This window comes from Chenopodium album, chromosome 11 (genome assembly GCF_948465745.1).
Source record: "Chenopodium album chromosome 11, dcCheAlbu1.1, whole genome shotgun sequence".
NCBI lineage: Eukaryota > Viridiplantae > Streptophyta > Magnoliopsida > Caryophyllales > Amaranthaceae > Chenopodium > Chenopodium album.
In genome coordinates, this window is record NC_137844.1 from 38044778 (window position 1) to 38061485 (window position 16708).

At 34.6% G+C, this 16708-nt stretch overlaps 1 protein-coding gene across 1 annotated transcript; it reads left to right on the forward strand.

Moving 5' to 3' along the window:
• The first annotated feature begins 441 nt into the window (after positions 1-441).
• On the forward strand, positions 442-15954 carry LOC145567551 (protein RRP6-like 2). The gene is made up of 14 exons (XM_081626854.1): positions 442-1343; positions 4549-4704; positions 6229-6387; positions 6534-6617; positions 8030-8109; positions 8199-8249; positions 10714-10822; positions 12567-12649; positions 12779-12824; positions 13413-13500; positions 13628-13797; positions 14137-14409; positions 14525-14623; positions 15004-15954. Exons 1-14 carry the CDS (start codon positions 654-656, stop codon positions 15778-15780), a joined length of 2865 nt encoding a protein of 954 aa, XP_081482980.1. The 5' UTR covers positions 442-653; the 3' UTR covers positions 15781-15954.
• The last annotated feature ends 754 nt before the right edge of the window (positions 15955-16708 follow it).

Sequence of the window (16708 nt, forward strand, 5' to 3'; positions counted from 1 at the left end):
TAGGTTTCTTGAGTTGAAGATAAAGAGTTGATAAATTACATTGGGTTAGTTGGGGTGAAAATTAGGTGAGAAATTAGCAATTAGTTAAATCTGATTATAATTAGTAAATTGTGTATTAATTTTTTAAATGAAGGTAAAATTGACATTTGACTAGTTTTTTTTATTTTTTTTATTTTTACTATAAGAGGAAATAAATTTTTTGGTTGCACATAATATTTTATGGACTAAAATAGTAAAAGTTGCAAATAATATTTAACGAAGGTAGTAAAACGGAATAAAAATATGTAAAATGTCTTAACTCGAAGTATTTTTGAATTTGAAATAATAATTCCATTTTCAACAAATGTCATGTTTTCATAAAAACACTTGTCAACCAAATAAACACTCCAAGTCAATAAAAAACTTGTTTATTGTACAAAAAAAACCATCGATTGATTAAACAGAAAAGTGTGGAATTATTAATTTTTTTTCATCCAATTTTAGTCTTTGTCGGACACTAACGAACTCAGTCGCACCTTTCTCACTCTTCTGCTCCACCCTTCTTGTGTCGTCGGCGACTCTTAAACCCTAACCCTAAACCCTAATTTCATGCCGATTCAATCTCTTTGATTCATCTTAATCGCCTCCAAATTTAACCCTAATTTACAAATTCGATGAATATGGAGGTTGATCCTCTGCAGTCTGAGATCGATGCATTGAAGCAGAAATCAGAAGCATTAGTAGCTTTATCAAATAGCGCAATTACTTCGTCGATTTCGAAGATTTCTGGGTCGTCTAGGGTTTTGCCTTCGGAGAAGGAGTTCCATTTTTACTATAATTTCGATGAGTTTAAAGGTCCAATTGATGAAATTGGGGCCAAGTCTCAGTCAATGTTAGAACAAATTAATTCGGCGAAGCAGTTGTGGGGTGGTAAAGAGATGGAGTTTCCTCAAGATGTTGATGATGAAGCCTATGATTGGCTTGTTAATGTTAATGATGAAGTTATTGAGAAGTTTGATGTTTCTGTGGACGAATTTTCGAGGTTACGGAAGCTTGAAGAAGAAGCTGCTAGGGCTAGACCTTTGGTTGATGAAGATGGGTTTCAGTTGGTTTGTGGGAAGAAGAAAAAGGGTCTTGGTATTGGTGGGATGAGAGAGAAGGAGGAAATTGTGCCGTCTCCATCGGTTCGGGTTGTGGAGAGGGATAAGAAGACTGAAGGGCCGAAGCAGAAGGTGCCATTTCATATTTCGACGATTAGGAGACCACAGGAGGAGTACAACATATTGGTGAACAACACGAATACACCGTTCCAGCACGTCTGGCTTGAGAAGAGTGAGGATGACTCAAAGTTCATTCACCCATTGGTTAGTTTTAACCCCAGTTTCTTTCTTTTATTGAATTTGGCTACTATCTCAATTATTTGATTTTCATGCATTTATATATGATGCCCAAGTTCCCGTTAATGTGGCCTAATTCTTTTCTAATGAAGGAAAATAAGCCAAATGAAAGGAATGACATTGTTTACTACTCATCTCCCTACTTGATTCCATTGTAGCTTTTGTCAGGCTATTACTTGAAACCTGTTTTGCCAGATGTTGGTTAATGAATTCTTTAATATGAAATGTTTATCTTGAGATGATGTGTTAGGTTGTACTTGAGTGGTAGTGAACTATATTATATGTATTACTCTGTCGTACAATTAACATATTTTTGGCCAAACAAAAGAGAAAAATGTAATAAATTCAAAGATTAGGTAGTTAAATCAATGTTTATTTATCTATTTTTTTTTTTTTTTTTTTTTTTTTTTTTTTTTTTTTTTTTTTTAAAAAAGTGAGGTTAAAGAAAGAAATAAGAAACCCTTCTATCAAGGGTGAATTCTAATGAAATATGTTAACTTGACTAGTTGACTCTATCTAATTAGATAAGTTTTCCTAGATCGAAACAGTTATCTGGTACAATACTGAAGTTGAAGTATCACAAGTCATTATATATGAACCTTGTTGCTTATACATGTTCAGCTGCTACTTTTTCAAGCACTTATACTATCAATATCTACTTTGATAGCTAACAACTATTAGTTGCAAGCTGCCCATTGCTTTAACAGCCACATACTACTTTAAAGATAAAAGCTAATGGTTACCAGGTACCGTTAGTTTACAACTTGTTAGGAATGAAAAGGAAGCCAACTTGATGTATTTCGTAAATGTTTAGTTTTGGTTTACGTTGAATGTGATGTGGGATAAATTAGATGGATCCTTTTAATTTTTGTTGAAGATGTGAATAATTCCATCAATGGAACGTTGACAACTTATTTTCTTTTGGTGTTGATGTGATGACTGATGAGTTATAGGTAAAAAATGCATTGCTTAAGAGTGTCATTTTGAGTCTTTGTTATGCCAATTTCTCTATGGAAGGTTGATAAGAATAGTGCCTTATTAGAAATACATAGTTGAACTTTGAAGATTAGGATTATGTATGTTGGTAGATACAAGTTCCTGATTGTCATGTCTGATATGGAAATGGGAGAAACACTAGGCTGTTGTTCATGGCATCTGTCCGATGCATTGATTTCTCTTTCATTGAGTATTGGCTTTTATGATGCAACTTCGTAAGTTTGATATTGAATTGCAGTATCTATGTTGTGCGCCGGTCTAGAACTGGACCGAACAAAAGATCGATAGTATTAAATATAAAACCGGAGACCGGACCGGTCAATATCAGTCTTGACCGGAGTCTGGTCCAAACCCCAAATCGGACTGGTTCCATGAGATAGTAAGTACTTTTTCAAAGTTTTCAGTTTAAAGTCAACCGCCTTACTCTGCTTTCACTTAACACTTCTGCCATTTTCTCCACTTTTCAAGGTTTTTTCTCTCCTCCTCCAATCCTAAACTTCAACCATTGCTTGAATTCCCCTACAGCTACTTCATCTTCTTCTTCATGCTATTTTTTTTTTTAATTCGTTCATTCAAATGCACAACCTCATCTTGAACTCTATTTTTCTCAAATTTACCTTCAATTTCCCACCTTCGCTTGCGCTTACACAACCATCTTGAAGCCGGTTTCGGATACCTTCAACGCAGGTTTAGGTTGCCACCTAGCTTGATGAAGAAGGAAGAATGAGAGATTCAAGGTAGTGTTAAATCTTGGTTTAGGTATGCGCATACAAATAATTGTGAGGTGAGTAGAGGGTTTTGTTGGTATTTAATTTGGGTTTTGGATGGCTCTTTTCCGAGGAAGTATTGCGAAAACTGAAGATTGAGGGTTGTTGAAGGAATTTGTTTGATTTATTTTTCTGACTGCCATATTTGATGATGATGGTCAACTTTATGTAGAAGAAAAGTGGTAAAGAAATGGAGAGAGAAAATTGTAAAAAAAAAGTATGGAGATTTGGAGATTGTTGAAGGAATTCCTGGGGAAGTTAATAGTTCATTTCTTTGTTAATACAAATATTGAGTTCGGTCCGGTTTGGGTTTTTTGTTGGGTTTAGGCTGGACCGGAACCCGAATTGAATAATTTGAAACCCAAAGATCGGACTGGTTATCTTCGGTCCGGTTTGATCCGGTCGAGTCCGGTCCAATAAACTAGTCTAGACTGAAATTTGCACAGCAATAATTACATCATTCACCCAATCATTGGGATGTACTCAATATTTTTTACAAAATTGACTGCTGTCTTGCATATATGGGTTAGGAAGTGAATTATTATTAGATGGGTATCAGTGTAATAAGTTTATTACCTTGGGAGGGTGTTTACTGAGGTCATGTATAATTTAAAGAATAAATGTTCATAGTGTAGGTAAACAGGCAATAAATACACTAGACATATAAAAGGGGAGGATGAAAAATTCAGTTGACAATAAAACCTTATGTGGTGTTCTAATAATTATTCTGTCAAGTGTCAATGAAGCTTGTGTGTATGGGATTTGTTCTAAATTTTCTACCTCATTCAATTTTTGCTATAAGGCATCTTTGTGTTTCCGGATGTTTTGTTTATGGAAATTGATTAATTTTTTTTTTTTTAATATTTAAATAGTATATTTTGTTTGCAAAAAGTGACAAATGTAAATTTGGTGATTTTAGTGATCTAAACTCCCCGCCCTAGCCTAGATAAAGGAGGAGGGTTACGGTAGGCCAGTGAGAGGTAGTGTAAAACTTTGCATCGCTTGACATGAGCCACAATGATTGAGAGTAGTATTAGGATGGGTGACCTCTTGGGAAGTCCTCATTTCGGTTCTTGTAGCCGACCCCACTAATGGGATTAAGGCATTAAGCAGAAGTAGAATAATTAGGGATCTAGGCTGTAAGGATTTGAATATTTTACTAAAGCTTTGTGAGCATGCACGAGTCTGTAGATTGAGAACATGGTATGTGTTTATAGTTTTTTTGTTATGGGAGAGTGGGGATATTTAAATGTATGGGGACATGGTATATATTAAGTTTAGCCATCCTTTTTGTATACACCTGACATTGCCTTGTTTGCCCTTTATATAGATTTCTACTTTACCTGTAAAAAACACTGATTGATATATCATATATGTTGATCAAAATTTTTTAATTTCTGTTTTTGCAGGAAAAGCTATCGGTTAACGATTTTGTGGATTGTAATATTGAGAGTCTTGAGCCAGTGATGCCGCCGTCTCTGGAATCTAATCCCTTTAAAATGGTTGAAGAAGTCAAGGATTTAAAGGAGTTAGCTGCTAAACTACGGAGTGCAAATGAAATTGCTGTAAGTATATGTTTTCACGAAGTACCCTTGGATGCTTTAGTATCTGTTTTCCTCCTAGCAGACTCCCTTAGAATTTCTAAATTGTGTTGTTGTTTAGAGAGCTGGTTTCTTAAAAAAAAGTGCCACACCAGTACGAGAATTGGTAAAGAAGATGAATCCTTGAAGTTGGTTAGGCAATAACAATTTTTTTTCTTATGGCTAAATTCCTCTTCTTAGGAAATCAAAGAAAATGGTTCTGCCATGAAGGCATGAAAATGAGAAGTACTTTTCTGCTCAATTGTTTTCTTTACTCGAACAGTTGTAGGCAGAATCACCCTCTTTGTGTCTCCCAAGAAAATGATACTGCCCTTAACCTTTCCCCTTGGTTGACCTAAAAGCACTTGTATTGCTTGCCATATTACTGCCTAAAATCCGAATTTAGCCAAACCGACATCTTAGATGTCACCCAAGGAAACTGGTTTATTATTTATATTTTCTAACGAATAAAATGGCCATTCTTGTTATAATGGTAATAAACCTGTTATCCTTTTGCTTAATCTATTGTTCTCTCTGCTGCATTTATCCATAATGTCTTTAGCATGTAAAAACTGGCCACAATTTGTATTTCTCCATAAAGGAGGTAAAAGTCCAAATTAATGTAATCTAGGGGGTAATGTTTGAATGTTTGAAACACTGAGGATGGTTTGAAATTGTAGTTTTGATCATGATTGCAATAACAGTCGCAATGTTGCAATTTGGACCATATTGCTTTCGTCACAATAGAAATTTGGTATTAAGTGTTTTAAACTTTTAAGTGTTTCTAAATACTCTGACAGTCTTACCAAAGGTTACAAATTAGGAGGACCAATAATACTTGGTGCTCCCTCTGTCCCATATTAATTCCTGTTTTCCTATTTTGGAATACCAAAATGTTGTTCCTGTTTTTATTTTTGGATAGTATGTAAAGACTATTATGCCCTCACTTTTTTTAACTTTATTCATTGGGACGGATGGAGTAGTATTTATTGAAAAAATGTTACACTAGTAAATACCACATACATGGCAATCAAATACTACTGTAATATTCTTTGAAATGGCACTTTTGTCGAGCCTATTTACTTTTCAATATTTATGAGCACTTAAAAATCCTTGTAAACCATAGCTCCATCGTGAGACCAACACATCAATTTTGTTATCGTGAAGATCATCACAGGCTGGCGTAAGCTACATTTTTGGACTTAAGGTTATAAATGAGAACAATTTTTGATTTTGGGAGTATTTAAGGTGCTCTCTACATGCTTATTGATGTGTATGAGTGTTTTTTTTGTTATTTTATTTTAATTTTTAAATTGTGTGTTTTCGGCCGTTTTCACTTTAGCTGTCTTGGCTTGTATTAAAAAAAATAAAATAATAATAAATAAATGTGTGGTTGGTTTGATTCTTATGTTATTGTGCATAATTTACTTGACAAATTGTATATACTTCGATTATTTATGTAACGTATTTGTTTCTTCTTAAACAAAATGTAACATATTTGTTCTTTAGATTGATTTGGAGCATAATCAGTACCGGTCTTTTCAAGGGTTGACTTGCTTGATGCAAATATCTACTAGAACTGAAGACTTTGTTGTTGATACTTTGAAGTTGAGAATTCATATTGGTCCATACTTAAGGGAAATCTTCAAGGATCCTACAAAGAAAAAGGTTTGTAGTTTCACGTTCTCTACTCCCTTAAATGATCATCTATGTTATGTTCTTGGATTTTGTACACGGGGAGTCGGGGACCAGGGTGTCTTAACTCTTTTATAAAATTTATATATATGCTGTATCATGATATATCAAATTGGTAGGTTATGCATGGAGCTGACAGGGATATTGCATGGCTTCAGAGAGACTTTGGCATTTATGTATGCAATTTATTTGATACAGGACAGGTATGCTGCAGAATGTTCAGCAGTTCAGTTATGTGTTTGAATTTTTGTTTTTTAGCCTTTTTTCTAAGATGCCCTCTTTTTCAAAAATAACTCCTGTTTTTTGATGTGCATATATATATATATGGGTTATCTGTGACGAAAACTAAATCACTGTTTTGCTTATTGAGTAGGGGTTAGTTGCAGCGTCTTTGCAAATTTATCCATCTTTGTGGTTTTGCGATTTGTTGGTTTCATTTTTATTAATTATAGTTCATCTCATATATGTTGGTCATCAAGAGTGGGAGGTGGTTCTCTTTATCTGCAGTCCTTGCTTATTGTGTAAATTAGAAACAAATTTATCAAAAGAAGTATACGTTTACTTGAAAAAATGCCCTCTAATTTTGGATTGGGTATAAATTGAAGGTTTGTCAATTAATCAGGAGAGTTAAAGACCTTTGTTTTGCTTATATTTAATCTCATATCTACATAGAGTCTGTTCTATTCACCTGGTTTTTATTTACTGACCTAAAATTTATTTTACTGATTAAGTTTAATATTTCTATTACACCTGGTTTTTGCTTATATTTACTAATTCACCAATATGTTTGTATACTAAATATAGATTTTACTGAATATTTTACTGAATATTATTATTTTTACTGACCTAAAATATGTTTATACTAAATCTATATATTACTAATTCACCAATATGTTTATACTGAATATATACTTATTCTATATTTTACTGAATGTTATTATTGCAAGGTGTAGAGAACAGGGCCATAATGTATAGCTTGCCTTCCTTTTCCTACTGTCATAGGAACTATCATCCATAATTTTGAACATTTTTGTCATCCCTTTATTTGCACTTGTATCTTGGTTTATTGGTTTAATTATGTGAACTACTTATAGAACAAGTTTAGATTAGACTTGATTCTACATTGTTTGTGTTAAATTTCATACCTTGTTGATTTTGCTTTCAAAACAGATGAAATCTTATGTACAAGTTTTTGATACTGCCTTTTGTAAGCATTATCATACAGTTCTTAGAAATGAAAATTTATGTCTTTTCATTATGCATATCGCGAAAGTAGAATTGGAGAGATAATGTGGGTTTTATGGCTTATTCTTTAGACCGGAAAAAAAAAAAAATGAATTTCTCTAATCTTCCTGTTGGGGAGGATAGTGATTTCTTGATGGACATGGTGTTAAGTGTTAACAAATGTAAAAAGTTCTGGTCAAATGTGCCATGTCAAAAATATTACAATGTACTCAATTACGATTATTTTTTTCTTTATTTTACTTGCTAAGCTTCTCTGTGTTTTGAATGCATTTGTGTAGCGCAAAATAAAAAGTGAGCTATCATTTTTCTTCTTCATGCTATTTTGGTCTCTTGTATTGTCTAATACGACATGGTTTTGACTTTATTTAAGGCTTCACGAGTGTTACAAATGGAGAGACATAGCCTGGAACATCTTCTCCAACATTTTTGTGGAGTTACTGCAAATAAACAGTAATTTTTTCAAACCTTGTTGACCTCTGTTTATAAGAACAATATTCGATTTGAAGGTTGATATGGGTTGTTACTAAAATCTCATGCAGATACCAGAATGCTGATTGGAGGTTGCGTCCACTTCCTCGTGAGATGCTAAGGTAGATGCTTAATAATTGTGCAACTTGTTTTTTTGAAAAAAATTGCAGTTTACACTATTGAACTTTAGACCCATGAAACTATGCCTCATCTGAGCAATGAATATACCTTGATATCAATAAAAATACCTTGATATCAGTGAAATGTCTAAGGCGTAAAGGTCTGTTAGTTTGTTAGCCATCCAGTTTGGAGTTTTTTTTTTTTTTTTGGGGGGGGGGGGGGGGGAGGGTTAATGTACCTAATTAGTACTTCCTCCACTTTAGTTACTTGCAACACACTGTTTTAGCACGCACTTTAAGAAAGATATTAAACTAGGAAAACGGACAAATCAACTGACAAAATTTTACCACTGATAAGATGAAAGTGATAAGTTGCTATGATTTAAATATTTTTGCTTAATTCATCCGTTTACTTAGTTTAATCACTTTCTCAAATACCGTACTAAAAAGGTGTGTTGCAAGTAACAGAGGAAGTAAATGTTTTATACATTAATTAGTACATTCTATGAACTTCAATTATTGTCCTCTTAGGCTTAGGCACACATTATTACAGTAAATTGGTAGAGTAGTGCAAGTTTTCTTAGGGTAAGTTTATTGGTGAGTCTTGAACTCTTGACTCAAGACTCACATACAAGATTATGTGTTTTTTTGCAATAAAGTGGTGCAAGACTGTAGGTAGTCTTGAGTCATCTTAAGACTATAAAATGATAAAGAATTCTGGTTTTGTTTTGTTGGCCAATGACGAGCTGCCAATTCATTCTCCTAAAAGCTGTTGAAATTTTAATAATGTGTGTTAATATTTTTTAGGAGGGTAAATGAGTTTGGAGTGAGCCTTGTGATAATGTAAATTGGAGAAAGTTTGGTATGAGTTTAAATAATAAAAAAATTATTTAAAATTGGGGGAAAGTTGACGTGGCAGAGTGTGGTGTTTGAGTCTGGGTTTGGAGATAAACTTACCCTTAGTAGATGGTGGAAAGTAAGAAAAAAAAAAATTGATTGAGGGAGGAAGAGTTAGTGGAGGGGCCAACATCACATGGGATATGAAGAAAGAGAGTGAGCGAGATAGTTAGTGGTGGGGCCTACATCACATGGGTTGAATGAGTTAGGTGAGCGGAATTTTTCATTTAAGGTGAAAAGACAATTATTTGAGGATGGAAGTAGTAGTTTTTAATATTAATGAATTGGTTAAAACATATTTTCATCCTTTTTTTCCTATATGAAAATTTTGAATATTTTACAGTTGATAAAGAGTGCAAATATGAGGATAGCCTCAAGTTGGAAACAAAGTGAAAGGAAAAAATTTATTTTAAACATACCTAGGACCCAACTATGGGTGATCTTACACAACCTTACCCAACTGTGGGGGATCGCACAACCATACCAGACTATGAGTGGCATGGAAAATGTATACCCAGCTAAGAAATTATACATAATACCCAAGTACAAGTCATGTGAACAGATTCCATTAATAGACACCAGTGGTGGAATTACGTGCTATGGAATCAGGAGAAAACACTTTAGATCTGGCCACTGAATGTGTAAATTTAGTTATTGAATTTTAATGTCTTGCCTATATTTTTAGTCGGTAATTCCACATGACTTTTGAGTTTTGATGCACTTCTGTTTATAAAGTTGATGGGTGTATTTTTGTATATCTCCTTATCTGAGTATACATTTTATTTGATCATCTTAATGTTAATATTCTAATTACAAATTTACTTAAATATTCTAATCTCTCCAATTGGTCTTGAAAGCCTTAGCTGCCTTAGTCCATAATGATGCTTCCTGTCGCAACAAATTACATGGCTGGGAAAGTAAGGAAACTCCTAAAAGTTTCACTGCAATTCTGTTTCAACTACTCCTCAAATTGCCTATAAGCATTGTGCCACAACTTCTGCTTTAAAGGCATCGTGCCACAACTTTTCCTTAACTCTTCAAACACCACAAAGCAAATTTGTAGCCAGTACGGAATATCTGATTTACTTATAAGTTAAAACTTTATTTTTTTGATTTTTTGTATTTGTTCTGTTAAAACTGATGATACCCTACATATTTAAGTTACTAGAATGTCTCATAGTCTCTGGGACGCAATTTCTGTGGATTGAGGTGGAAAACTTCTAGCGTCATTGGCATAGATATTTTAGTCACTTGAAATTATCATTTAGGAATGACTTTAGTCTCTTTGTAACTCATATGATGGGTGCAAAACTTATATAGGAAAAAAAGGGTGAAAAATAAAACCCATCATGGGTGCAAAACTTATATAGGAAAAAAAGGGTGAAAAATAAAACCCATCATGGGTGCAAAGAGGCTACCTTTTCTTTATAATTTACAGACAGCATCATGTAGATTCCATTGTGATGATTTGCATCACTTTATATTGCTTCTCTCTTTGATCTCAATTATTTACCTTTTCTATTATCAACTTGATTGTGCATATAACTGTTACATTAATTACTTGTCACAGGTATGCTAGAGAAGACACCCACTACTTATTATATATATATGATTTAATGAGGATCAGGCTGCTCTCAGAGAGTACTGATCAGGAAAATCCTAAAGGGCTTCTTTTAGAGGTATGCCTTGTTTAATTTTGTACACTATGATGCTATTATGCTACTACATTTAATTTGGAATTGTTTGAAAATTTAGTGTTATAGTCTTAAGCTCTTATCAATATTTGTTTTTAGTGGGCACTCCCTTTGTTTCCTTATAGTGGTTGATTCAAATTAATGGTCATACTTCACTTAATTCCATTAGGGGGCGTTTGGTTCGCAGAGTGGTATGAGTTTGGAATCAGAAATGGTGGTATCGGGTTGGAACTTGATACTTAATACCATGTGTTTGGTTCAATTATGGAATGGAATCTCACCCCCTTAATACCGTGTATTTGAGACTTAAGGGAATGGAATGAGCCAGACTCACCTCCCCCCAAAGGTTTCTAAACCCCATACCTCATGAGTTTTAGTCATTCTAAACCTATACCTCATACCTATATTCCGCGAACCAAACACCCCCTTATAGCCTTATAGGCTTTATGGCCCTCCTAATTGAAATCATTTACTCTACCTTTTCCCACTTTAGTTGCAACATTCCACTCAACAGAATTATTTATTCAATTTTTTTTCATTAACAATATTCTACTCAATCTTTTTTTTTTTTTTTTTACTTTCTTTTCTTCTTTTTTTTTTTTTAAAAAAAATTTTTTATTAACAATATTCTACTCAATCTAATTTTTTTATTCTTCATTTCTTATAAAACTCCATTCAACTATATTTTATTTTTCTTCTCTTACAACACCACTTTTCTCATACCTTTCTCTTACTTTCTAATTTTTTTGCTTGGCTGTGAAATATTTAAGTGTAACCATTATAAGGGAATGGAGGGAGTATTTCATTGATTTGCATTTTCCATCCAGTATTTAGTCTATAGGCTGCTGTACTATGGAAACATTTGCTCCTGCCATCTTATAAGGTTGTTAAAAAGTTATTTTACTTGTTCTTTTTAAAAGTTGTCCTATTCTTTATAATTTGATTTTAAAGTGTTATTAACTTTTTCGATGGCATTTCAATTAAAAGGGAAGTGGTCTCTTAGAACCAATGTTGATCATGACAAGATTTGTCGCTAAAATTTGTACTTCGTATTATCTATTTATCTCAGTTGATTAGTGCTGTTATCTACCTTGATGTTAGATAAGGGGCTTGTCACATTTTTGGTATGTTGTTAAATTGAAGCTTTAGAGATAGAATTTTTACCAGTGGATCATCATCTGTGTATTAGTCAGCACTTTTGGTGGATGGAAATCTATGAACAAAAAGCTTTACTTCAATTTTTAGTTTCTTTTAGTGGGGATTTGGTAGAGATTAGATTGATCCCAAATAACACTTCTGATTAATCAAGCTACTTTTGTGAAACTTGAATATAAGCAGATTGAGTTGAATACTCCTTTTCAGATATGCTTGTAATTTGCTTGCAATATTAAAATACCCAATTACTCTCTAAAAATATTAACTATTATCTACCTCTACTGTTATGTACTTCAGAAATTACATGTTATTTTCCTTTTTTACCAAAAAAAAAAAAAAAAAAAAAAAAAAAACCGTACGGTGATAACTCCTAATTTACCTAATACTTCAACATATTATGTAATTATTATTTTATTTATAGTCTGTATGTGCTAGTTTGTTTTCTGATACAATTTTAGTCCTTCTTTGGTGTCTGTTGTCATGTACCTTGGTGTCTGTTGTCATGTACCAATTAAATCTTGTACTAAAATCTTCTTTCTCATTTGGAACTTTATGTTGATTCTGAATCGAGCAGGTATACCAGCGCAGTTATGATCTATGCATGCAACTTTATGAGAAGGAGCTTTTGACGGATACTTCGTATCTTTACATATATGGGTCAGTCTCTTGTAGTTTGAACATTAAAAGATGCACCTTTTCAGATCTTGCTGGTTAAGCTATTGATTTTGCTAAGTAATATTGTACTTGATCTTTGGTAGCTTAATTATTGTATATGTTGATGAACAGTGTGCAGGCAGCTAATCTTAATGCTCAGCAGCTATCCATTGTCGCTGTAAGTATGATTAGTATAGGAATTTGATGTCATTTTTCGTCCAATTTAATTCTGAACTTGTGCAATGTGAATTGTATGGCTTTCTATGTTTGAATAATAATTTCTAAAGGGTTTTCATCAATCATCATGCATTATATTGAAGTACAAATCAACACCCTTAAGGTTAGTGAATCAGTGAAGAGTGACTCTTGATGATACCTTGAAAGCTCCAAATCTGAAGTCTAGGCCATTTCTTTTTTTTTTTTTTTTTTTTCCTTTTTAGTGTCCTGTAAAAGATACTCATTATAGAGCCATGTCTTGTAGTCTGTTAGCTGTAGCTCCTTACCAATCATATCTTGTTCTTTATCCTATGTCTGACATTGTGAAAAAGAGTGCTAAAGGCAAAGCTTTGTCATCTGCTGCTGCACTGCCTTGCATGAGCCAATAGGAAAATTTTTACATTCTTGCATATTGGAATTTTTTTCATTCAGAAAGTACCATTTTAATTGTGATACTCCTTTCCAATCTAAAATTTAAAACCCTCTAATACATTAAGAGCGTGTTGTCACCTCTTGTTATCACTGATCCTAACTTGATATCTATCCGCAGGGTCTCTGTGATTGGAGGGATGCTATTGCCCGTGCAGAAGATGAAAGCACTGGTTATATATTGCCTAATAAAGTACTCTTGGAAATAGGTATTTGAAAGCCCTTTAAAAGCATGCTTTGATATTTACCATTCTGCTCAGTTCTTGTATGTGCAACGCTTATGCTTGGAATTTGTATGCGACTGTCATTCTTAACTTATTTTATTTAATGGAAAAGCCAAGCAGATGCCTCTGACTACTAGCAAATTACGACATTTGGTGAAGTCTAAGCACCCATATGTGGAGCGCAATCTTGGTTCAGTGGTCAACATCATTAGGCATGCGGTTCAGAACGCTTCATCTTTTGAAGCCGTAGCTCAGCAATTGAAAGAAGCTCGAATTCAGATGGTGAGTTTGTAGTAATGGAAGATTACATGTGCATGTGTGCGTGCGTGTGTGTATTATTCTCAATTTCATAAGTATTACTGAATTCTCAATTTCATAGGCTCAGACTGGTAGTATCGGACTGGTAGTTATCACTTTAAAATCTGATTTTACTGTAGTTATCACTATGTTGAACTGTCTTGTTAGTAGTTGTTGATTGGCTGGGCTTTTGATCTAACTGTTTCAAGCAAAATATGGTCAGTAACTCCATACATTGTGCAGAAATGGAGAATTAGTTTATTTGAAATTAAGTGCCCTTCAAAATTTTCTTGTCATGTTTTGTGACGCCATGTTTCATTTCAGGCACCTGAATTGAATAATGCAGGGACTGTTATCTCTGAAGCTCAGACTGGTAGTATCGGTGAAGGTTCTGATGGTAGCCAGCATGAACAAGCACCAGCTCATTTGCAGTTGAAAGATCAAGGTTTGAAGCTTACTGGCCATGATCCCAAACCAAGGAAGGATGCAGTGTTGGTAAAGGATAACCTTCAGAACGGAAATATAACAAAAGGCACTAATGGTAGTGTTACTCTTGAGTCTCAGAGAGAGCAGGTGGCTTTTTCCAATCAGAAAAATGTTAGTGTCTTGCCCTTTGTTCAGAAAAGATTTTATGTTCATAAAAATTTGAAATGCAATCAATGCATTTCTCCTTCTGAATTTTTTGTGAAGATTTTACTTTTCTTTCTTGTAGGTTGCCAAAACTACTGTCCAGCTGTTGAAGAAGCCTGGTCGTGCATTTGGTGCACTTCTTGGAAGTTCTGCCTCCAAAAAGAAAACTGATTTTAAAAAGGTTTTGTGCCACTGTAATTTTAAGATAATGTAGTAGAATAATGTGTATGTATGTTATTATGCGGCCTATTTGTCTTTGTCCATGTTTTTTACCTCATGTTTTTTACCTCGTATAAGGTATCTTATTCACTTAAATATCCTTTCATTCCTTTGAAATGTGATTATACACCCCTGGCTAACTGTACATAACCTCCTTGCCCCTCTTGAGAATTAATAATTTTGGTTTGCTTAAGTTAATACAATGGGTTATTATTATAATTATTACTATTTTTTTTTAATTTGCAGTTGCCAATATTATTACAGTATATTGTAGATTAAGAACTGGTCCACTTGGGCCATTCCCACTTGCCCATCTTCAGCATATATTCTTCCATGTTGCAGGATGAAGACAAGTTGGAGCAGATCAAGTCTACTGTGAATCTTCCTTTTTATTCATTTTCTTCAAGGGAGCAAGAGTTGAAACCAGCAACTAAGGAATCTCCTGAAGAGCCTCACAGAACCTCTGATGCTCAGCTTTCTGGGGAGAGCTCCTATGAACCAGAGTTAGGAAGCATTTCAGAAGATGTAATATTGTTAGATGGTGATCAACGGTCCATCCAGGCATGTGAAGAGCCGGATAGAGCTTCTGAGGTTCTACCCTCTGAAAGTCACCCTGTTGAATCAGGGTCGAACACCATGTTAGATGATGTTATATTGTTGGACAGTGATACCAGTGACGAAGAACCAGCTGATAGTTTAGACCGAGATCAAAATCATGTGGATTCTAATGATCATCAAGTTGCTTGTCAACCAGAGATAGTGGTTTTGGATGAGGATGACGACAAGGATAATGAGCCAATTTCTCTTACAGATTTATCATCTAGTTTTCAGAAATGTTTGCAGCCTATGAATCACAGCCAAGCTAGCAAACAAGAAAAGGATCCTGAAGACACTGGTAGCTTGCAATTTAAGCCTTTTGATTATGAAGCTGCTAGGAAAGAGGTGAAGTTTGGGGAACCTGCAAAGAGAGACTTGAAAACTGATGATAATAACAATCATTCTGGGAAGAAAAAAGGCGTTGTTACTGATAGGAGCAGTAATGATGAAGATTTACTTCCCCAAGGTAAAAGACGCCAGGCTTTCCCGGCCAGTGGGAATCGTAGTGCGACATTTAGGTGAATTAGGGGCCGTAGCCCCTTAGTTCTATTGCTTATATAATGTGGTAAATATAGTTGGATTTGTTAAATCTAGACGAAATGTTGGTTTACTCACAGAAATGCAAAGAGTAAAATTCCAATGAGAATGTGTTGCAATCAACATCAGTGAAATTCAAACTTTTACCTTTTTTTTTTTTTTTTTTTTTTTTTTTTAATCACTTCAAATCCCCAACAATTGGCCAACATTTTAAATATATCATTTTGTGGGAAAGAGTCGAAATTGAAAGCAACGAATATTATAAAGTTGCAAAAGAGGAATGCTGAACAGTTGATGGTTCTCATAGGGCTTGTAAGAACGTTACTTACGTGTTGTATGTTATAATATTACATGGAGTACTTAGCTAAACGATTTCATGCTCTCGAGGCCAAGCTGTCCTTAAAGCAATGTCTCGTAGTGTTAAGAAGTACGACACTGGTAAAGTGGTCACAACTTTTATGTTTCATGTTATTTTAGGTCACTCAACAAAAATACCCTACTGTCACAGTCAAAGATGGGGGCTAGTGCCTCCGCCGCTGATGTGGCCACAACCTTGCATCAGCCGCATGGCCCAGGACCATGCCTAGTCCCGAGTACGACCTTCCACCTATTGTATTAGGCTTGCCTAGCAATCTTTCGGTCCGGTCGTGCAAGGGCGGGACACTCTAAGAAGGTCCGAGTAACCTCTCAAGCACACCCCTGATGGGACCATGGGAACGAGAAGGGCCTATGGACCATTATTGTGTTTCTGTCATTTGGGTGTTCACTGGAATTACTTAACCAAATCAATATAAGGATCTTAAGGGGGCAGATGCTTACTCATGAGTTGGTGGCTGACCTTGGGTGGCTTCATGGCCAAGGGCCATGGGCGTAGGCTTGGACATAGGATTGCGTTTGGGGGCTAGGGCATGGT